Source organism: Ambystoma mexicanum, chromosome 1q (genome assembly GCF_040938575.1).
Source record: "Ambystoma mexicanum isolate Mex_15411 chromosome 1q, UKY_AmexF1_1, whole genome shotgun sequence".
NCBI classification, from domain to species: domain Eukaryota; kingdom Metazoa; phylum Chordata; class Amphibia; order Caudata; family Ambystomatidae; genus Ambystoma; species Ambystoma mexicanum.
Window position 1 is genome coordinate 1408403494 of NC_090922.1, and position 23751 is coordinate 1408427244.

The window sequence follows — 23751 nt, forward strand, 5'->3', positions numbered from 1 at the left end:
CAAGCCAATGGACCAAGGATTCCCCTCTCCAGCCTCTGACTTGGTGAGCGGGTTGCTCGTGGCATCTTTGGTGTCCTCTCGTAGAACTTCCCAGGCTAGATTGCCTAACCTTCTTGTTGGCCGTCTCCCTTCATGTAGTCCTTTTTCTATTTTTATATTGACTGGTTGGCATTATGTTTTAAGTCCCTTTCAATGTCTTTTGCCCTTCAATCTTTATTCCTCGTCGCGTCCTCGTCGTCTCATTACTTCTACCATCACTTTACCTTGGGTAGTCCATGTTTTCCTCGTCTCTGTGTCAAGTTTATGTACCTAGATCGGTACATGGGTTGCTTTGGTATATGACTGGGGTTTACAAAGTGGGGAGGTGTATAGGGTCAGGGGTGTTATACCAAGTCTCCCTTAGATGTTCGCCCTTGTCCCTAGAGGGGGAGTCTCTCCCCATGAGATCCTCCCGCTGAGTACCACCTCTAGGGGACCATTGGGTAATGGCCTCACCTCCTTGGCCTCATGGGAAGGGGCTTTCCCTTGGGGAGAAGTGTCGACATCCAAGGATTATAGAGAGAAACTCTGTCCTCCCAACCTGTTAGCCACCGGAACCCTGTCAATGTCGGATCTGTTCTTATGCTTATTGCCAATGCCTCGATGGCTAGTGTGAACAATGATGGAGAAAGGAGACACCCCTGTCTGGTTCCCCTGCCCAATGGAAAGGATCTAGAGGTCACCTCATTTACCCAAACTTCTGCTGTTGGTGATTCATAAACTAAGCAGAACCAGCCAAGGAAATTCTTTCCAAAGCCGAGGTGTCCTAGGATTTCCCACAGACATTCCCATGAGACTGAATCAAAGGCCTTTTCCAAATCCATGCATAGGAGCACTGATGAATCCTGAAGCATGGAGGCCTGGTTTATCTTCAGTTGTAATTGTTGAATGTTCCTGCAGATTGATTACTCTGGCATAAATCTGCATTTGTCTGGATGGACTAGGGCGGATATGAGATGTAAAAAGAGCGATTAGCCAATATTTTGGACAGGATCTTAGCCTTCCCGTTAATAAGGGAAATCGGCCTATAGGAGGAGCAAAGATCTAGTGGCTTAACCTTCTTGGAGAGAACCACAATATTCCTCACCGTCAGCATCAGATTTGCCCCCACGTTTCTACAATTCAGAAAAGAACTAAAGACCCACCTCTTCAAGGAGTCTAAGCCATCACGTTGCCTCCATGCCACCTGACTTGCTAGGCGCTGTCCACCTCGCTCCTCCCCGCCACCTCTACAACTTTACCTCTGTCCCTCTGTATCCTACCCCCGCTGTATATCTGTTCTGTTGTTAACTCTGAAAAGCGCTCTGTTATCCATCTGTACTGTTGTATACATCTGTAGAGAGGTACGTGCTTAATAAATAACATAATAATAATAATGCAAAAATACTAGCCTGGCGGATGTCCGCGGGTAGGATACCCATATCCCTATTATGATGCGTAACAATTTTGTAACTCAATTTCAACCAAGTCCCTACGGAGAACCATTTTGACCCAGGGCCTTTCCGGTCTGAAGTTGGGGATGGCTGTAGCTATCTCTTCCTCGCTAATTTCAGTGTCTAGTTTCTGTTGGTCTGATAATCGAGGAAAGGTATAATTACACAGAACATTAGATCCAGCAATCGATCTCTGACCGTGCTGGGCTCTGTAGAGCTCCTCATAGTAGTCCATGAATGATTCTGTGATTTCTACATCATCACTAATCCTTCTGTCCTCCCCAATTTAATATTTCCCTTACATTCCTGGTGCCTTCATCTCTTTTCTCAAGCCAAGCAAGCATTTTTGCCCCCTTGTCACCAGATTTATAAATCTGGTTGCCCTATGAACCAGTGAGCTTGATGTGCATCATCAAGGGCTACATTTAGCATTATTTTTCTAGCCACTAAAAGTGCATCATGTGTTGTCTGTGATCCTGTGCTAAGGAATTCCTCTTCCAGTCATACAGTGTCAGCCTCTGCATATTTGTTTTAATAGGGCCTTCTATTTTGCTGATTTCGGTGAGATTATTTCCCTCCCACCCCCCGCCGAGTACAGTTTTGTACCCCTTTCAAAGTGTTTCCGGGCTGCCAACTTTCCCTTCATTAAGAGTAAAGTATTCATTCATTTTGGAGAATATACCTTACATAAACTTTGCGAATCCAAGATAGTAGCTGTTTAGACGCCAATTTGATTGGGACTTTGATCTATTGCAGTTGAGTTCCATTAAAAGCGTGGAGTGGTATGATATCCCTCTGGCCAGAAATCTAGCTGATACAAACCTACGTGTGTCTTGTTTGGGAATAAAAAAGTCATCGAGCCAGGACATGGATGTATGAACCCCAGCGTGAAATGAGAAGCCACGTTTCTGTACATGCAATTTCCTCCATGCATCTGTCAGGACTAGAGCCGTTGTGAAGCTGTGTAGATTTCTGTGCTATTGGGGTTTCTACCTCGAAGATGGGTTCGATCCATGACTGGGTACATAACGTCATTGAAATCTTCCCCTAAAATCCATAGAACTACTTGGTGGTTCACAGCCAAAGTCTGAATCTTATCTAGTTGTTCTGGTGACAGTCATGGAGGAGCACGATAGTGTGTAACAACACAAATTGTCCCCTTTGATCTTGCTGAACCTTTAACAGTCTAAGTGGCTTGTGAATGAGGATCATGGCACCTCTTGATCCCCTGGAATATCTGGCGTAAGTTGTAGTGTTGTAATTTGACCTTTTATAGAGGTTACACTCTTTTCCGACAAGTTGCGTTTTAGTGGAAGGTCAACATCTGATGAATACCTGTTAAGGAATTGTAAAAACAGCTGTCATTTAATGCTAGAGCCCAGTCTGTTTACATTCCAGGTCAAGAGTGACAGATATCTTGAGGTTTTATTGGTCCCCATGTAAGTGCTTCATGGGATGTGCGTGTATCTTACTGTTACTGTCCGCTAACCCAGAAGGGATGAATATACCTGGTCCCTATAATTTGCCTAAGAAAGGGAACCAATAAAACCTATAACCATCCACCCATCCCCAAACCCGTCGCCCCCACTGTGCACTTCGCCCCAACCTGAAGCACTTGTCGACAGACATATAGTCAAACCTAAGGTATGCTGGCAACAATTGGCATGCATATGTGACTAACTAGGGGCCTGTGAAATAGAGTAAATTCTGAGGAGGAGCCCTGCCTCCATTAAGCCAGTGGAAATCAAACGCGGCCTTAATAATAAAGTCACAGAATACATAGTCCTGTCCAAAAATTGTGTATGGGAAGACCTCTAATCAAAGGCGCAGAGCCATCACCCGCATTCTAGGATGGCTGTGTCTCCTTCCATTGGGGCAGCGTCGGCGTTGCAGTGAATTGCCGTGCTCGGAGGTGACACCTGGTCTGACACCGCCGGGATGTTGTTTCTCCGCTCTTGAGAGCTCATATCTCTTCCGATGTTCGTTTCAAACCATGCCCAGGGATTGTGAGGATCACTGAAGAGGTGAACATAAGTTTATCTTGAATTGAGATGGGAAGAAAAGGGTGTATTTGATGACTTGCACTTGAGGCTTTTTCTTGATTCAATCAAAGGATTGGCAAGCTTTTTGCACCTCCCTCGTGTAGTCTGGGAAAAGGGCAATTTTCAAATCATTGTAAGTGATTCCCCTCTTGAACTTGCTATCTACAGCGATGCGTCCTGCGTTCTCGTCCTGGGCAGTAGGCCCAGATGGGCTGCACAATGCCATGTTAAAAATGCATATTGATGAATGGGCAGGCATTCTTAACCGTATTTTCAATCAGGTATTGATATCTGGTGTTATCCCTGAAACCTGGAAAAAGTCAATTATCCTCCCGATTTTTAAAAAAGGTAATCACGAGAATCCCAGATCATATAGGCCTATAGCATTACTGGACTGTCCTGGCAAATTGTTTGCCAGACTTCTCCTGAAAGAATTTAATACATGGCTACAGAGGAGTAACTTGCGAGATCCATATCAAACGGGTTTTTTGCAAGGAATAAGCACTGGTATAAACATCATCACCCTGTCAAGTCTCATCTGGCAAGCCTATCAAAGAAAACAGCCCCTGTATCTCGCCTTTATTGATTTTCAGATGGCGTTTGATGCGGTGCCAAGAGAACTTTAGTATAAGAAACTGGCAGATGCTGATTGTCCATGGCACATTCTAAAATGGATAATACAACTATATACCAATACTATAATTCAAGTACGACTCACCAACGGTGGCTTACTAACTCCTCCCATTCCAACAGCTAGAGGCCTGAAGCAAGGCTCTTTACTAGCTTCAGCCTTGTTTAACTTCTTTGTTTCTGACATCCAGAGTAGCTTTAGCAAAATGATATCTGACTCTCCAAGGTTAATGGGAGTTCAGATTCAGTGGCTATTGTATGCTGACGACATGGTCTTGATGTCGCACACTCCTAAAGGCTTACGAAAATTACTAGGTGCCCTCGATGGTTATACAAAAACAAATGGTGTAACAATTAACATTGCAAGACAAATGTCGTCCAATTTGGCACTAGGAAACAAAGCCTAGGTCAGCATCATTGGCCTCTTCAGAACAGTAAGATTACTGTTACTAATGTCTATGTATACCTAGGCATCATCATCTCTAATCTGTGTGCCCAGGATCAGTACAATAAACGAGGGCTCCACAAACTCCAAATGTGCATCTCACAAGCTAAGATCATTAAGGCGAGATATTGCAAATTCTCTCTTACCGATTCTTACATACTATAAGCAAAAACTAGTACCTGTTATTTTGTATGGTGCTGAGACCCGACATATTATGTCATATACTTATTGGGCCATCAGGGAAGGTCATATTTGCAGGCAAATTTTACAGCTACCAACATCGCAGCCCTTACCACTTGTAAGACATGAGCTAGGGTTAATCTCCCTATATGCAATTTATAAATGGCACTTATGTGCCTTATACCGCAAATGCCTCCTAAATCAAGCCACAACAGGGATTACCAATATCATATCTATGTATCTACTAAACTCTATGGATACTTTCCCGAAAACATGGCGACAAAAAATCCAGTCAATTCTAAGGAAAGCTCAGATAGATCCAACCCTATTATTGGAGAACCCAGATAAAGCAAGATCAAAAATCTGGGAAGATGACTGGATCCGGACACGCCTGGCTTGTGTAAACTATAAACATTTTGAGGCTTTTCCATTCGCACTTAAATGCTACAATACGATGGCCGATTATATGGTGAGGTCTCCTAACTCAAGCCACCGGAATGGATTTATGAGATTTAGGTTAAATCTGTGGTTGACCAATGATGTGGTGAATCGACAGGACAATGTTAATACCCAATTACTCTGCTGATTCTGTAAACAACATGTAGAAACCCTTCAGCATTTGTGCACAGAATGTGATAGCCTATTGTCAATTCGCTATGCTCACTTCAAACCCTTATTTTTGACCCAAGAGATCCTGACTCCAGAAAACCTATGGGTCTTATTATTTCACACTACCAGAAAGGCTGTAAGATATGCCGTGGTTAATTATTTACATCAGCTCAAAATACCGAGGTATGCACTGTCAAAAAGCTGATTTGTGAGCAAAATACAATTTGAAAGATCTACTGTTGAAACTCCATAATGAGTAATGTTTTAAATTTGTTTTCTACATGTAAAGATCTAATCACCTTTTGTTATTTATTTATCTTGTATATATGTCAATTATGTAAATTGTTGTAAATTTGTGTATATGAGTTTTTAATTTGTTTTTAAAAGTTGAAAGGTCTGGATTTTGTCGAGACCAAACCAACTAAATAAAAAAAAAAGATGTTCAGTTTCCTCCCTACTACAGGCCTCCTTACTCCTCAGGCTAGTATCTAACTTGCTTATTGACTCCTACTGTCTATGTTCTGACTATTCTATAAATCACAGAGATTTCCTAGACTAGACCTATGCAATCTTTGCTAGGTCTATAGTGTTTGGGATGTGCCTTTCAGACACTCAAGCGCCACTCTGTCTGCTTTTCACGCCCAGAGGCTACTATTCTCTCTTCCTCTCCTCCTTATTTATAATTCCACCCACCTTCTTTCCTAGTACTCTTTCTAACCCTCTTGTCTCTCTAGCTCTATCCTATACTTCCACCCTCCTATATTACTCTCTCATACTCCCCTCTGTCTCCCTCCCCTCTCCACTACTACTCTCCTCTTTCCACTCCTGCAGTCCTCTCCACTTTCCACCAAACTACCACTCTCCCCCCTACACTACTATGCCACCCCCTCATTCTACTCACTCCCTCAGTCACCTTTCACTCACCCTACACACACACACACACACACACTCACAACATAGTACTATTTGCTCTCACCAATCAATACCTCACATTTTCTTCAATTCACCTTCACACTCCAGTCTACCGTCCTCTCTCCTCCTGGTGTCTTGGTCTGCCACTTCTTTCTCTGACCTCACTGGAACAGCTCACAACTTCCTGTTTCCTGACACATCCTCTCGCTCTCGTCCTATTGGACCGCTTTCCCTGAACAATCTCGACCTGACTTCCCCGCCCGGGAGATGTTACAGTGGTAAAAGGATTCAAATAGGGGTCTAAGCCCTGAGCCTTTCTTATGTCTGGTGGTCCGCATTGGAGAGATCCCCAGCTCAGGTTAGGGGGTCGCATTGCAGCAAAATCTATAGCCAACGGGTACATGTCTTTTGCTCTGTTCGGAAGCCGCTCCGTGGCAAGCATTATTGCGGCTGTTAGAGCGTGGCACATAATGCAGCTGGTGAGTGGTACTTGGAGTCCCTGGCGGCTGGTTTGGAAGCTCTCTGGCTGCCTGGAATCATGGGATAAATGGAGTTGGTATGCTGTTGCATTGTGGGCAGTTAGCCCAAGTCTTGGTTGTATCTTGTGGTGATCTAAAAGGCAAAGCAAGAAACTGGCCAGCAATGGTTTGAGGGGGTATGGGGTGATCCACAGTAGTACTGTTGATACTCGTGCTGGCACTTAGGGAGGGGCAGGAACTGGGACTCTCCCAACTGCTATCTTGCCCTTCTTTGGTAGGAATGGCACTGGCTTCCACCCAGGTAGGCTAGGCTTAGAGGGGTCCCCATACCTTCTTGACTAGGTCAAATTACTGACATTGTTCCGGCAACCATTGCTTGCGCCTCTGGCAAAAGCCGATGACGCACTGAACTCCTGTCCCGTACTTTGTCTCTGTCCCAAGTATGACTGCCTGTAATAATTAGCAACACTTTACACAACTTCAATTCCGGAGCTTCAGATCGCCATGTATGTTTATTCTCAATCACATGAGTCCTTTCTTCCTCCTTTGTCAGCAGCTATGACAGTAGTTTCCCTGATTTATCCCTGTGTTAATATATTTCACACTGTGCTCCCAAGCTAAGCCATTAAGCACTTTGCCAGTATTTCAGTAGCACCTCCTCTCTAACTATTTTGTTCTGAATATCCTCTCATTGGGTTTCTATGCATTTCACCTCCAGCTCTAGGTTCCTTTCCTCCTCTTTGCCTATATTCAACTCTCTTTTTGGTCTTTGCTGCAATCTGTAACATGGTTCTCCCCCATCATTAACGCCTATGCTTCACAAACTACCTGCTTACTTTGGACTGAGGGAACAATGATACAAAAACATAATCCTGTTTATTTCGACTCTATATCTTCTGATATTTCGTTGCAAAGAAAGTGGAAGGCATTGGGCCTCCAGATCCTGTGTATTGCTGGGGACTCCCTTTTGAATTACAATCCCACCACCCTCCACTGTTTGAGTCTGCCACTGCACCATGTAAAATTGGTTGTTCTTCAGGGTCTCCTTGATCGCGGGCAATGCCCCCATGTTGCTTTCCTTCAAAGGGTTTTTTCTGCTGCTACAACTGCGGTTTGCAGGTCACTTTCTATGTCACTCTTCCTTACAGGGTATTCTCTAGTGGGTTCTGGAAGTATCTGCTGTGCCTTTTTATTTTGGCAGTTCGATTCGAATGTTTAGTTCGAAGCCTCTGTCCATTCCCAGTGTAGCCAGCCAGGAGTTGCCTGCTGCCAACCACACAGCGTGCCTGGAAATATTAGCGCCTACCTCACCTCTAGCTCCGCAAGCTTCCTCTTGGCCACTTGAAGCGCAACCATGGACATTCTATGTACACTCAGGACAAAACACCAAACGCATGTTTCCATTGACATTCTGGCCAGGCTTCTGGCTGCTTGGAGGATAGCATCTTAGTTCCTGTAGTTTAGTATTGTGGCAGTTGCAGCTCTTGTGGGAGGGAGGATGCAATGGTGGTTTAGTTGTACGCTCTTTGGATCAAGAAAACATTGTCATCTCTCCTCAGTTACAGAACATCTTGTATCCCTCTATGAGGGACTGTATTAAGAGGCCTTCAGGCAGACCAACCATCCTTATGTAGAACCTCCTAGGTCTTCTCGCTGCTCTTTCGTCCAGTCCATTGGACATTACTAACAAATCTTTAACCTGGTCCTTCGGCAGCTTAACCACAATTTCTAAGTCCAACACCATGCTTTCGGATCCCGTCACTCTGCCCAACCCTTTGCATAGGTCACATCTAATGGTTCAGACATCCATTGCCACAGCACATATTTTTCACCTCAAGCATCTTTCTGGACTTGTGAGCTGCTTTTGGAACATCCATGATGCAGACTTCCTCTGCCCCATGTTTCCTTCCTTAATCTTCCTGATGAGCCCATGGCCCCATCTGGACACATGAGCCATGCAAAGCTGCTGATTTTCTGTGCCTTGGCCATTCTATTCTTTCCCATTGCTTTTGGTGATTACCTTGTAGTGGGTTAGAGGTGGATTGTCATAAAAACTAAAACTGAAAAACCACCATTGCCATCTTTGTTCACATTGTATTAATCAATCACCTTGGATTTCCACTTGTCGACACATAGGCAACCCTCTGATTAGTTCAGGGATAATCCCAGGCACCCTAGTGGATGCGACATTCCCCCTCAAACCTGGGTGCAACCCATATTCCCTCCAGTGGGTATGCCCAATGTCAGTCATGCACTCCCATAGCGACGGGGGAATGAGTGTACAATTGTTGGGAGTGGTGCACAATTGGGAGTGAAGGTTTAGTTGACACTGCTGAACATTGGCAGAGGGGCAAACTCCAAGCCGCTGGGATCCGCCATGAATGAACTCCCCTAACCACAGCTCCACAGCGAGCTACACCCTTGGCAAGAATGCTTACCCTGCTCGGCAGCTCTGCTACATCTCTTGAGACTGCAACAGGGCTCCCAGTCATAACTGCACTGCCTCCAGTGCCTGCTCTGTCTACCTAATGGGCTCACCCTGCATTCTTCCAGGGCTGCCTGCAATCGACAGGCATCTGAACTCCCCCTCCAGCAACGGAGCAGTCTAAGCCTCCCACACCAGATCCTTTAAATGTCGAGTGCTCACAGTACCTGCAGTGAACTACACCCCCAGAAAGCCACACCCACCATCTTGCCTGGTCACGGGTGGCTTGGCGATACTCAACATTGTTTCACAGATATCGTTCTCTGCTCTGCCCTCTGAGGTAAGCGGTGGTTTGCATCAGTTCCCGAACTTCCTATGTTCCTCCAACTTCAGATGATAATCAATTGAATCGGGGCTTGTCAGGCTAGCTGGCAAAGCTTTGCAGAGTTTTATCTTCTGCATAAAGGCTCAAGGCATGTTTGTTCTTTTGTACTCTTAATGTTGGAACATGGAGGTTGACTTAATAAAATTCATATACAACTCACAATTAAGCAGCATTGTGATGAGCTATGCAATTATACTGATATGATTGCCAATATTAGCATACTGGTCATGGTTAATACAAAGACTTTGATAAATCTGCAGTAGGAAGGCAGGACCCAACATATGAAAGAACTAGCAGGCCAAGTACAATTGGAAAAACCTTATTACATACAAATGGGACAATCCTTCAACAGCAGAGCCAAAGAACAGGAGTGAAAATTCTTCTTATTGAGGGAACACCAGCACAATTTCAGTGTACCCCATCATGCCTTTTAGTTTATCACATGCATCTTGACACTGCCAGCTCATCAAAGCCACAGCAAATACCTAATGTGAAGAAACCATTGAGGCATGATGGCTGCACCAAGAAGTAGTACAAGGTCTAATAATGATAATGATGTGTTATTTATATAGCGCCTTTATCCAAAGCGCTTTACAGAGCACTTGAACTTGAAAGTACTCCATAGGCCACATATAGAAGAATGCTGCACTGTTCGCAAAATAGAACTCCTAATAGGAAGCTGCAAAAAAGCAACCTGCCCCACTTTCTAAGCTGAGACAGAAACCTGGAAAATGTAATATCCAACTTTAAGATCGTCCTAGACCAAATAGGGATGGGTCAAACCACATAATCCCTGGTTGGACCGCAGTGATGCGGAATGGCAGGATACATGTGAGCCCAAACAAAGAAGCCATATCAACTCAGACATCTGAAATGAGAGTTGGAGGTTATAGGTTTTGCCAAACGTTGGACACTCAAATCAAGTCTCGGCTCCAACTGCAAAAAGTTTCAGAGATATAGGTTCTGAGATATAGAGCCTAGACTTTACCACTTTTCAGGCACAGTTTATCTGAGGTCCCTTAAAGATCGGAAAAGATGCCCCCAACTCCCACCCACTTCTTCCTGTTCTTTTTTTTTCTTCCTATTCAAAGGATTCACAGCGACCATGCGCCTGGCCATTACTGTGATTGTTCTCTTATTTTTAAGCCTATCTTTTATTTCCATTTCACTATTGCTTTTAATTGGTGGTTGCTGGCAATTATGATGTTCCCATAGCCAGCGGATGAAACATGTTTTCTTAAAAACTTCAATCAAACGTGGGAGTCATCCAGTGTTTAATGCCAGAGGGAGAGTTAGTGATAACATGAATATCCCCAGTAAAAGAGGAACATTAAAGAAACATTTGAGAAGCATCTGTTAAGAAATGATAGATGCCAGAATGGTTTTTCAGATAGAAAATAGAAACAGGCCAAAAACAGAGTACTGTGGGATGTCTAAAGAAAGGGGAGGGAAAAGAGGCGGCAGACCAAGAGAATAAGTAGAAAAGTATTGAGGGACATTAGGAAAATCACTAGTGGACAGAGCCTTAAATAACTAGTGGTGAAAGGGTGCTACAGAGTGACGAATGATCAACCTGTCAAGATGACTAAGAAGACAGTTCAGAACGATGGGGTGTGGGAGCTTGTGCTGGAGAGAAACATAGTTTCCATACAGGGTGCACGATGGAATTTGCCAAGGACATGGACATTGCCAAGATGGCACAGTTTAACAAAGACAAAGCACTAGACTTTCACTGGCGTCATCGCAGAAGAAAATTTGGATACAATAACAGGAGATATTAGCCAGGCCTTGACTACTGAAAAAGGTGGCTTACAGTATGAAGAGTATTTTGCCACTAGCTTCAGAAAACTGAAAGAAACGTGCAATATTATTGCTCCTAGAAAACCTAAACATCTAAATAAAATGTCCAATGCCTGGTTCACTCCTGATCTAAAAAAACCTACAAACAAATTATAGGTAAAAGAAGAAACAATGGAGAAAACATTGCAATGTAATCTCAGGAGGATAGCTCAGGGGCAACGTGCTCGCCATAGAAGCAAGAACCTATCGTATTAATGCTAAATTAAAAGACCTGGCAAATCTAGCTGTAAAGAACTACAAGAAAACCATTTAAAAGTTAAATCTTCTTTTCTCCTGAATAACATTGCAACTGCCTTAAATAGACCGTGGGAACTCTTTTTAACTTTGTTATAGGGACATGCATGCTCCAGTGTGCGTTTCTTCTCAAGGAAAGTTGTCAGACACACTTCAAACCAACAAGGATGTGAAGCACGGGTGCACAGGTGCCCCAATTTTATTTATTCTTTACCGGTTTGATTTCAGTCCAGATAACCTGGGAACCAGGGTTATTCCCGCCTCTTTGAACGGTATCACTTTTGCTTCTCTTTTGCATACAGATGACACTGCCCTGATTGATCTAACTCCGGGTAGGCTGAGGCCTTCTCATGGCCTGAAACTGAATAAATCGAAGACCAAAGTTTTGGTCTTCGGCAAGGGTAGAAATGATCGAGGTAGTGTGAGAAACATGAAGGTGTCTCACCTGGTAGTCCCCGGGGACCTGTCATCCAGGTGGCCAAGATATGGCCATCGCTTTTGGATCCAGTTCCTGGGGATGTACCAGTGCGGATGATCACCTGGATGGGAGTCTTGTGGGAGTGGGACACTGGACCGCGAGATGCAGTATCCCCTTCCCTGTCACACCTTAACCGGTACGATACTTGGGAACTCAGTCCCCCCCACCCCTTTCCCAACACAAACACTTTCTCAGAGACAGTTCACCGTGAGGGAAAACTGATTAACACCAGAGCCGTATACCCGACATGCCCCAACACAATGGTCGGGCAAGGTCAGGCAATTACTGATCATTACACACACCTGACTTCCATCACACTTCCCCACACAGATGAAAGGCGGAGCACGAAAGCACAGTTGAGCAAGGCAAAGCAAACAAGGAAGCAGCAGTTCCAAGACGGCAGTTTTATACAAGGCGTAAGACGGCAAGACCGTCGAGGATTGAAAGGAGGGAAATCCAAGTAGGAAGGTGCCTGGCTTCCTCCCCTAGCCACCAGGGCCTTGTACCTGGTTGGAGGTGGTCTTCTTTTCTTACCTGCATACATCGAGAACCTGGGAGTCCTTCTTCAATGTTTACAAAGTGGGAGGCTCCCAGCAATCTCAGCTCTTAGGGAGAGCGCCATCATTGCACTATGGACATCAGCTACCACTGGAGTAACAGTCAGGTTTGTTGTTTTGGAGTGCTTAATGTTGATTTTCCCATCTCTGCCTAACTTTCTATTAATTTCCTGTGAAACCTGCTACTCAAGTGGGGCGTGTGGCTTGGAGTCTTGCTTTTAACTTGATTTTTAACTAAAGAAAGTTATATCTGTTTTTATTTTAATTCATTATTTTCTATTGATACTTTACTTTTAGCTGGATTCACCAGCAGGAAGGTGCCTGGCTTCCTCTGTTAGCCATCAGGGCCTCGTACCTGGTTGGAGGCGGTCTTCTTTTCTTACCTCCATACATTGAGAACCCGGGAGTCCTTCACTGTTTACACAGTGGGAGGCACCCGGCTGACACAATATGACCGGTGTAAATACTACACTTTCACGGAAGCACAGCAGACTAGCACAGCAGGCTAGAGCCTCACCCGTCAACGTCATGCCAAAGTCCAGCTCGTCTGTGTGCAGTCTGGGCCCTGGGCCATTAAGGATAGACCTAGTAGCCACTTGTGCACAATCTAGTCCCAAAGTTATTTACCCAACCTTGCTCCTTGTAACGGAGCTTTTCCACCCAATACGGATCTTACCATGCCTGCTACAGCCACTAGCACCGGAGCCCTTACATCTCTACTGGTGAATGCACAATCTTTAGCTAAGCACGCTGTTTCCTGCTACGACCTGCTAACTGACCTAGGACTCAACCTGCTCCGCATCACCGAAACGTGGCTAAAGGGCTCATCTAAACCTGCAGTCAGACCAGCCCTTCCTGACACCTATGATCTTATACAATCTAAATCATAACATTAATTCTGAAACCATCTTTGGCTGCATTAGGATCTCCAATCAGTTCTCTATTCACATTCTACCAGTCTACCGCCCTCCTGGGTCAGACTGTTTATTCTACAAGCAGTTCCATGAACTGGCTACTAATTTGTACCTGGAATTCCCACATCTTGTGGGGGATTTCAATTTGAGCTCTATTGGTACATCGCATATTGCAGAAAAGCCATCTCTGGAGGCCATGAACGATCTGAATTTGGAACAACTATTTCTTGGGCCAGCACATACTCAGGGCAACCCGTTGGACCTAATTTTCTCCTCCCCCTATCTGGTTACCACATTTGGACCATTTCCTATCTCTGGTCTGGCCATTATGCAGTGCCTTTTCTGCTGCTGACGCCTACCCGCTGCGCACATCCTATCCACCGACAGGTACTTAATCACTGTTGGCATCAAGTACCTCACAAAGATATAATCTCAAAAATACTAAATAATGGGTTTAACCCTCCAGATGTAGATCTGCCGAATGTTGCACAGACGTTCAGGGCAGTAGCTGATACGCTGGTCACTCGACAGATGTTGGGTATCCACCCAGAAGGGTGCGAACGTTAAAAGAAGTGAATTGTGACATTGAAGTGGTCAAGCCAAACCCTGTGCACATTCGAAAGTCTTCGATACTTGATGTAAAATTGACATTGCCCAGTTGAGGGAGACAAATTGTGTAGAAGGGAGCTGAGCCCAGCAGAGGGGGATCCAGGGTGAACCTGAGTCACCCGGAAAAGGAAGAACCTACGAACATTGTGAGCAAAGTGAAAAGTGAAAGACAGGCTCGAGCCCGGTAGAGGGCAGCCTGTGCAGAACTTTATGCTTAATGGACCTGAACTTGGTTGAGGGGGATCCAGGGTGGATATTGAAACCCAGTTGTGAAAACCTGAAAGGGGAAAATATCTGGTTGTATATCTGATTGCATCAGGCCCTTTAAGTGAAGGGACTTTGAGAAGCAAAGAGACGTACGCTCCGGAGGCCTTGATGCTGATGAGTGAACTGTAACCTCATGCTCAAGAAGCCAGAAGCAGGGCTATGCTCGAGTGAACTGCCTATCCTGTTCTAAAAACACGAGGAAGGAAGGCCAACGGCTTATAAATCCGACATATCTTTTATGAACACTTCTTTCTTTTTTATAACATTATTTCCGACACTATTTGTATTTAGAGGTAAGGATTGGCAATAGTTTTTTTTTAATATAGGCCCTTTTATTTTGACAAGACACCACTAGGACTGCGTTATTATTTTATGGTCGTAGGTTGCTGTAGATTTAGGTTTAGATAGGCGTTTATCATACCCTTTGTGCTTTGTGAAGTTCAATAAACACCCTTGAACTGTGGTCACTTGTGTCTGTCTTATTGTTGATGCCATGTTTTCCTTGCAATAGTCAAATCATACTGCTACCTCGGATTGCTTTTCACCAAGAACGGGAAATGGTCAGGGCATGTTGCAGCTACTGCTGAGAAGGCTGTGCAAGGCTGGGCGGCCTGCTTAGATTTATTATATGTACGGTGGCAGGGCTGGACTGGGAACTAAAAGAGGCCCTGGAAATAATTACTGGGGACCAAAAGAGGCCCTGGAAATAAAGTTCAAAGTGGCCCTATATGACACATTTTCAGCAAGCCAATGCTTTTCCTATGAGAACATTTGGAAATACCACAGAAAAGAGGCCCAGGGTGCAGAGGCCCACCGGGAAATCTCCAGAGTTCCCTAAAGGCCAGTCCATCCCTGTACGGTGGCCATATGCTAGGCAAATGTTTGTGTGGTGTTCAAAGCCAAAGTACGCACTCTGAGGACCTGTGGGAGTGAGATTTGGGGCTACGCTGATTGCACAGCTCTAGAAAAGATTCAGAATAGAATCTTGAACTTAGATCTCCCTCACAGCACACCAAACAGTGCCCTGAGTTTAGAACTTTGGATCTCAACAATAGAGGACCAGGCACAAATTAGATTTCTTAGCTATTTTCTAAAGGTTTGTATGGGTCAGCCAACAAATACTAACCTAAAGGAGGTGGTTGTGGGAAATTAGGGAATCCCCGGCCATGTTAAAATACCAATGGTACAATGAGGGGTCTTTCCTCACTTGTCCTTTTCACTGCCTCTTGTGATCCCACGCGTCGGGGTGGTGAAATATGTTTGATTCGATCTGGGGCTTGTAGGCGGTTGATACTTATGACTAGACTGAATCTGCTACCTTTGAAAGATGGGATAAGGTGGTATATAACCGCTACATCTAGGAATGGCCATTGTAACAGGGGCAGGATGAAGGACCTGGGTAATTTATTACTACTTTGTCCATTTTATTTAGATCTTCGCAAAGCTTTTTTAAACTCTTATTTTAAGGGTAAACATATTACATTTTATCATGATGCAATTTGTCTGATTATGGGCTGTAGTGATGAATGTTTGCATAATCTATATAATTATGTTTTTAGAGCACTCATTAGAAGGGCTACTATTTTATATAGAGTACAACTTATTTTGTTATTTCGATGTTTTGCTGTACATTTATAGGTTATTATTAATGGAGAAATCTGAATTGTAATAAAACACTGAACTCTTTTTATTATTGAATAATTTTATCAACTCTGAGTACTTCTTCTAACTCGGTCCCCTCTGATACCCTGGCCAATGACTTTAATGTCTTTTTCAAACAAAAGATAGAAGTCATCCAACAAGCCATCACTCAAAAAGCATCTAAATTGAAAGTTAAACCTGAAGAAATAGGACCAATTGCTGCTCTTTTTGAATTCATGGGCACTGATATGACACTATCCTCAAGCTTCTTCAATACCTCAAAACCACTACACTTGCGTTTGATGGAATCCCAGCCTATGCTGTCAAGACTAATGCCCTCCCTCTAAAAGATTTCATAAGAGATTTAGTTAATTTCTCTTTGAATTATGGGATTGTCCCTTGGGCATTATAAAACACTACCCTGACACCATTACTAAAATAAACATACCTTGATCCTAGAATATTACAGAATTATCAGCCAGTGGCATGTCTTCCATGGACAGATAAGGTGATGGGGAAAGTAGTGTCTTTTCAGGTACAGGCCCATCTAGACAAACACCAAATCCTAGACATCTATCAATCTGGGTTCCGTCCATTGCATGGGACCAAGACAGCGTTGGTGGTGGTGTGGGGCGTTGTGCTGAAAACCTCTGCTGGGGGGCATGAACGTTGATTATGTTGGACCTCTCTGCAGCGTTTGACACAGAACATTTGGATATCCTGCTGTCTAGATTCTCAAATGTGGCAGGGATGTCAAATAAAGCATTGCCCTGGTTTTGTTCCTTCTTGAAGGATCGTCGGCAAAGTGTTAAGCTAGGAAACTTCACCTCTACAGAAACCAAAATACACTGCAGAGTTCCACAGAGATCCTCTTTGTCCACAAATCCTTTTAATATCTATATGCAACCATTGATGAAAATTATCTCAAAACGCAAACTCTCATATCACGCATATGACACTCCACTTATACCTGTGGATTGAAGACCCCACTGTGCTGTTATGAAATATCATTAAATGCACTGATTCGATTGCACAATGGATGACCATAAATAGACTCCAACTCAATCCCACAGAAACAGAAATTATACTGTTTGCTTCAAAAAGCATATTAAAATAAAATAGAGGCAGCACCTCCACCTACGCACTTGTTTGGCCTACCTTCTATCTATGCTTCAACCGTTAAGAAAATGCTCCCGGCAGTCTGATTTCGGTTAGAACCATCAAATTAGCACCACCATACAATCAGGATAGTACGACTGCTTCGGTCAGCGCTTCCATTCTTGGACCACGCTGATCCCCCATAGTTTTAGGATCTTTGTTTAACTCAAAGCTGGACCACACTAATGCTGTGTTAATATGCATTCCTAAATACCAACTTCAAAGCCTGCAGGTGGCCCAAAATGCGGCAGTCACAATGATTATTATAAGATTTCAAAATTGACTTCAGTGACAAACTATCGAAATTCCTGACATTGGTTGGAGGTGAGTAAACAAATCGATTTTAAGATCCTATGCTTGATGTACAAATGCATAAATGGTCTGGCTCCCTCCTGTGTCGCAAATAAGATCTATCAGCCTATGAGATCACACAGATCTGAGAATAAAAAATGAGCAAGGTAAAGTCATCACACTACACTCAAAAAGAGGATAGACGCTTCTCTAGCTGTTGGCCACGATTGCAGAACTCTCTGCCCGTGGGACTAAGGAACATCCCATCCCTACTCTTATTTCATAACGTTTTATAAACCTATCTATTTGGGATCACATCATCTCACATGTATGCTTGTCAATCAATTATCAGCGCCCAAATTCAATGTCAATCTGACAGGTGTGTTTTTTAAATTACAAATGAAGCTGCAATAGAAGAGGCGATATAAGGCAGTTAGATACGAGTGAGCAGGTCATTGTAGAATGTGTATTGTGCAGACTCACCAGTTGACAAAAAACTGAAACCGATACGAGATAAGGTAGAGGACACAAGTAAATAATTTGGATCAGAGAAGATAGAAGAGAATTGGCGGAGCAGCACAGGGATTGGCACACCAAAGGCCCAACCCAATCTTTGATTCAGGCATTGGGTTAACAAGACGCTGTAGGAACAGATGCCACCAATGGAGATTGATTAGCAGGGTACGAAAAGGAAGCCCAAAGATTGTAGATTTTAGGGCTAAAGGAAAAGTCAGAAGCACAGAGGAAAAAGGGTGATAAAGGGTGCAGGGCACAAAGAGCGAGTTAAATGCAGGGAAGACATGTCAAGGATGAGGAACACAGAAGTGTTGATGGTGACCACCAACAGAGACTCAAGAACCCATCAACTAATACAGTCTGTCTGAACGGCTTAGTTCTCAACGCTAAACAGATTAGCGTACATTTGTGGTCAACAGTTTCACATAAATATTTGTTTTTGTATCGAAGAGTATTTGTAATGTTTTTTGTGTGAATCATAAGGTGCTGCCTGAGGCCCCTTAAAGACCATACGTATATTCTTGTATACTGAGCAGTGTGTGGCAGCAGCCTTCTTAAGTTTGATACAGTACTACTGCACTTTTCAATGAGAACATGTTTCTCTTTGCTTGTATTGCCCCTATAGGCAGTGGCAGGAAGTGTTGGCCTCCCCGTTGGTGTGCAGTGCGTGGCGTTGCCTTGGCAGGAAGAACTGTGCCTACGCTTCATGAAGGAGGTGGAGACCCTGGCACGCGAGAAGAACTAAACTGCCCGTGCCCTTCAGTGAGACAGAGCTGGTGATCCACGTACATGAGAGCTTTCGATACCACCCAGCCAACATTGCAGTTTATTTGGCAAGGAGTTGAAAGTGCCCTGCATTATTTCATATGAAGGGATTTCGAAGAAGTATATTTCTCTAGCACAAATGGCTCTGTGCTCAACACTGAACACCTAGAAACAAGCCTCCATGCAGACCTGGGTGCTCCCGGTCTGCCCACACCAAAACACAACAGCAAATCTATCTTGTATTTTTCCCTCTATTACCACTAGGTTAACCAAACTCCTTCTCTTTTGGACACGCCAAAGTGCCTGGAGACCATGCAAGTGGCAGCTGAGCATGGTATAAAACCCATTAACTTAACATTACATCCATTCTACAACAATACAACAAATTCTAATACTTCTGTCTTTTTCTATATGTCACAGCTGTCATGCATTCAATTGCAATTTTGTACATGTAACAATGACAAGTTAACTGATGCCTTCTATAATTGTTTGTGCTGCCAGACGTTCTCTTGTCACCGAGACCTGGCACAGCTCTCCACAGCCGTGCACTTTTCGCCTGGTCCCGACAAAGTACTCTGCCACTTCACCTACTTGCGTTTAGTACATCAACATTGTTTTGATCATTTTCAATGTGGACAAAATATTTCACTTAATTAGTGTGTGCTTTATAGTGCAATGCAAGCTTCTTTTGAAATGCCAGAGGTTATATAAAGTATAGATACAACAGATCCCCACTTGCCTAGCTACAACTAGCTTGTTCAACACAAGCCAATGACAGTGGTGGGTGCAACATCTGGGGCTTTCCTCCATTCTTTGGCTAAATCCTGGATGTATATAGTAACCCCAAACTGTCCAAGACCCACTTTAATATTGTACCCACTCTATTGAGATCTGTAAAACAAACTGTACAAACATCTTATCTTGCATAGATGTCAAACACTCCTCTGATATCTGCCACCTCCTTGAGGACCATGACATCCTAACACACACTGAGAGGTGGTTCAAGGACAGCTCTGTCACTGTTCTCCTCGATGCCTACACGATCCTCTCCAATCCCAGGCCCAACCGATCTGGGGGCGTAGTGGCCCTGATTTTCTCTGAATGGTCCCTGCTACTATCATATCCACTCAATCCTACTCTTCTTTTGAATGCCTTGTCTGTAAGCTTGCTGTGTCTCCTATCCTCTCCCCCACTGCCATCTATAAAGCCACTGGACCCATCCCCCTTTTCTTCTCAGAATGGGCTGACATGTCCTCACCTCCCCCAAGCTTCTACTCCTCAGAGACTTCAACATTCATCTTGGCTCTCCCGAAGCGACCTCTGTACTCTTCCGTAATCTCTGTCCCTCACCATTCTTCCCTCCGGTCCAACCCACTCAGCCGGACACACCTTGGTTGCGCTCATCTCCGCAGACATCCCTATCTCTAACCCTCTCACTACACCTCTCTCCTGGTGGTCAGTCCATGCTCTCCTCCCACCTGGAGTTCTCTGTCCCACCGGCTAAGCCTCTGCCAGTCTCCTTCTCTGTCATTCGACCGATGAAGCGAGTGTCAGTCAATGCATCTGCTGCCACCTTAATTCCTCCTTTCACCCCTGCTATTGACTCTCATACTGACTCAGCTCTTGCTAGCCATCATCTATCCATCTCAACACCCTGGACATCTTTGCCCCTGTTATGAGGATCTGCGTGAAACCTGCCTCCAAGCGCAACTCTTGGTATGAGTCCAGTTGCTGCGTGGAAGTGGCAGACCTCACGCACATCCTCTGACAAACTGGCCTGCGCTCTAAGAAGAGTGCCCATGTCCAGGCCCGCATTGCTGGCGTCAACAACAACACGGCTGAAATCTTAAAAATCGGCCGAGAAATTGCCAATCCTACTGCAGTCTCCACTTATCCTCTTCCCTCCCAGGCCCTCTGTACCACACTGGCATCCCACTTCACTACTAAAACCCAGGACATCAAGTCCACTCTCTCCTCCCCCTACCTCTCATGCCTCTCTTGGCCCCCCTCTCTCCCATAATCTCCTCCTTCACTCCTGTTGCACCAGATAAAGTAGTCCGCTCTATGACAGTCTCCTCCAAACAGGTGCTCCCCTGCTCGTCAAGAACTATCAAGGACAACATCTCCTCTCTCGCCCCTGCCTTGGCCGACTTCTGTAACCACTCGTTTTCTACTGGCTCTTTCCCACTGCTCCTCAAGCACTCCCTTATGCACCCTCTCCTAAAAAAGCCATCTGCTGACCCTTCCTGTCTGGCTATCTATCACCCTATCACCATCACCCCTTTCCTGGGCAAACTCCTGGAGCCTGGAGAATTTGTTTATCCCCCAATCGATCCACCACACCGAATCTGTTGGTTGTCTCCACGACCACCAATCTGGCTTTAGAGCATTTAGAGGAATGGAAACTGCTCTCCTGAACACCTGTAATGAACTGCTCTCAAACCTTGATTCCAACTCTCTCTCTCTGTTCTCATCCTCCTCTATCTTTCCACGGCCTTTTACACGGTCAATCATGCCACCCTCATAAACCGTCTCTGTGATACCCTTGGCATCACAGACCTGATACTGGCTTGGCTGACCTCTTTCCTATCTAACCGACCTTCTCAGGTGCAACTGGGCCCTTTACTCTCCTCCACATCACTCTACCTGCAGCGTCCCTCAGGGCTCTATCCTATCACTGTGGTTTTTCAATATCTACCTTGCCCCTCTGATGTCCGCCTTCTGTCCTCACTTCCAGTGTTATGCTGATAACACGCATCTCTCCTCTAAAGTTCCCTTCACTACCTTCTCTTCTTCCTCTCTCATGCCTGACTGATATTCAGGCATGGTGCAAAGCTAATATTCTCTGCTTTAATGCCAGTAAGACCGAGATCCTTCTCAATGGGACTCATGCTTCCTGTTTCCCTCCCACTCTCTGGCCACCCTCTTTGAGTTCCCTCCCTTCACCTTCTTGGTAGGCAAAAAACATTGCTATCATCTTCGACTCCTATCTCCTTTTCCCCTCACATAACAGACCTTGCCAAGAAGGCCCACTTCAGCTGCACCTCCTCAGAGGCATTCTCCCTTTCCTCACCTTCCCCTAGAAGCTCAACATCTCCAGAGATCTGGTCCTCTCTAGGCTTGACCACTGCAACAGCCTTTTGCTCAATCTCCCTCTTTCCTCTCTTCGCCCCCTCCAACTAATCCAGAAATGGACTGCGAGACTTATCCTTGGCCTCAAGCCCAGGGACCACCCCTCTGCAGCCTAATATCTCTCCCCTGGCTCCCGGTGGCTGCAAAGATGCAATTCAAGACCCTCTGCATCATCCACATGGTGTTCTGGGGCCTGGGACCCAGCTACATCCAACTTTCTCTCCCCAAGTATCTCCCAGCTAGAGCTTTCGATCCTCTAGCTGCAACTCTCTGCAGATCAGACGTTTCTCCAAGCAGAGAGTGTGGGTAGACCTCTATCTATGGCAGGAGCCTCCCTCTGGAAAGGCCTCCCTGCCTTTCTCAAACTAGAGCCGGATCTCCTTAAGTACCGGAAGCTGCTCAAGACCCTATTCTTCTCTTCTTCATTCCCCTGCTATTGACCCTGTCTACCTTCTGTGACTGGTGGCCTGGTCTCTTATGAATATCACAGGGCACCAGGCCCCCCTCATCCAGTCTACCTCAGCACCCGCCATACTACCACTGCCTTTCCAGGCCCCCTCCCTGACTAGCCTGGAGGTTTGGCACCCCTCCCGAGTCCTGTGCACCCCCTTTCCTACACTTGAAGGTGATCCCTGTCCCTTCCTGGCTCTTGCCCTCCTGGGCTTGCCTACACCTGAGCCCTACTACCCCCCAGCACCTCTTGATGCTGCACGTGCATGATCAGAATGTTACAAGGCTTAGCAGGATCATTATTGTTTTTTATCTCCTTGCTCCCACCCCCCTTTTCTGTCTTGTGACGCTGGAAACACTTTGTGTATAGACGCCTTTATAAATATGGAATAAATAAATAAAATCTGTATTGAAATGGTTGCGTTCAGTGCCTATGACATCTTAGTACCCAACATAGCCATGGAATTGTGTAATGCACAGCCAACGTTTGCTATTGGAAAAACACACAGGTTCTAGAGGAACGAGACAACCCAAAAGAAACGACATCTGCTTTAACTCCCCAAAGCAGGAATTCCAGAATGTTTCTCCTGCTGTCCGCTCTCACTTCATCCCTTCATCTGGAATTTGTACTTTCTCCTCCATCTCCTTGTCAATCATGTGTATTCTATTGACATGTCACGTGCTCCTATACCCTTTTGGAATTACCCCTCACAAACCATATTTATGGTTAATAAATATCTTGCTTTGCACATGAGTCTACATGTGCTGCCCAGGACAGTTTCCAGACACTAGAACACCCAGAATGGAAACCTTAGAACACACTGGAATCCCTACACTGCAAACCTTCCCCAACATTCTAAATGCATTACAATATGAGAAAAAGGTGGAGTTGTTACATTGTAGTAAAAAGTAGACACAGCAATGTAGACATCAATATTGTAAACAAAATGTGCTTCATTTCCTCAGTTGACTGCCTAAATAATAAAAACTCCCCTAGATTGTGTTGCCATACAAGCATATATTGCTGCGATGTAATCTGTATTTCAGCCATTTGCTCTCAATTGAAAGCTCTTCAGACATTTAAGACCTGAAATGTGTTTTTATCATTTTGTATGAGATGCAACTCCTCACAGCAATCCGCGGCAGTATCTGAATATGTAACCAAGATCCTCGGTGCCATCCACATTTTTCAAAAATAATGAATGTTTCTTTGTATGGAGAATTTAGTGGACCAGGGAAAACATTTTCACCATCCACAAGCCATAATTGGTGCCTTTGTCAATATTGCACAATAGTCTAC

General features: G+C 44.7%; 1 protein-coding gene across 1 annotated transcript in view; it reads left to right on the forward strand.

Moving 5' to 3' along the window:
• LOC138548412 (vitamin D3 hydroxylase-associated protein-like) overlaps positions 1-22866 on the forward strand; it is a 571296-nt gene extending 548430 nt beyond the window's left edge. Inside the window, exon 15 of the mRNA XM_069642275.1 lies at positions 18730-22866. Coding sequence (XP_069498376.1) covers positions 18730-18849 — 120 coding nt within the window. The 3' untranslated portion in view covers positions 18850-22866. The remainder of the gene's footprint in view (positions 1-18729) is intronic.
• The last annotated feature ends 885 nt before the right edge of the window (positions 22867-23751 follow it).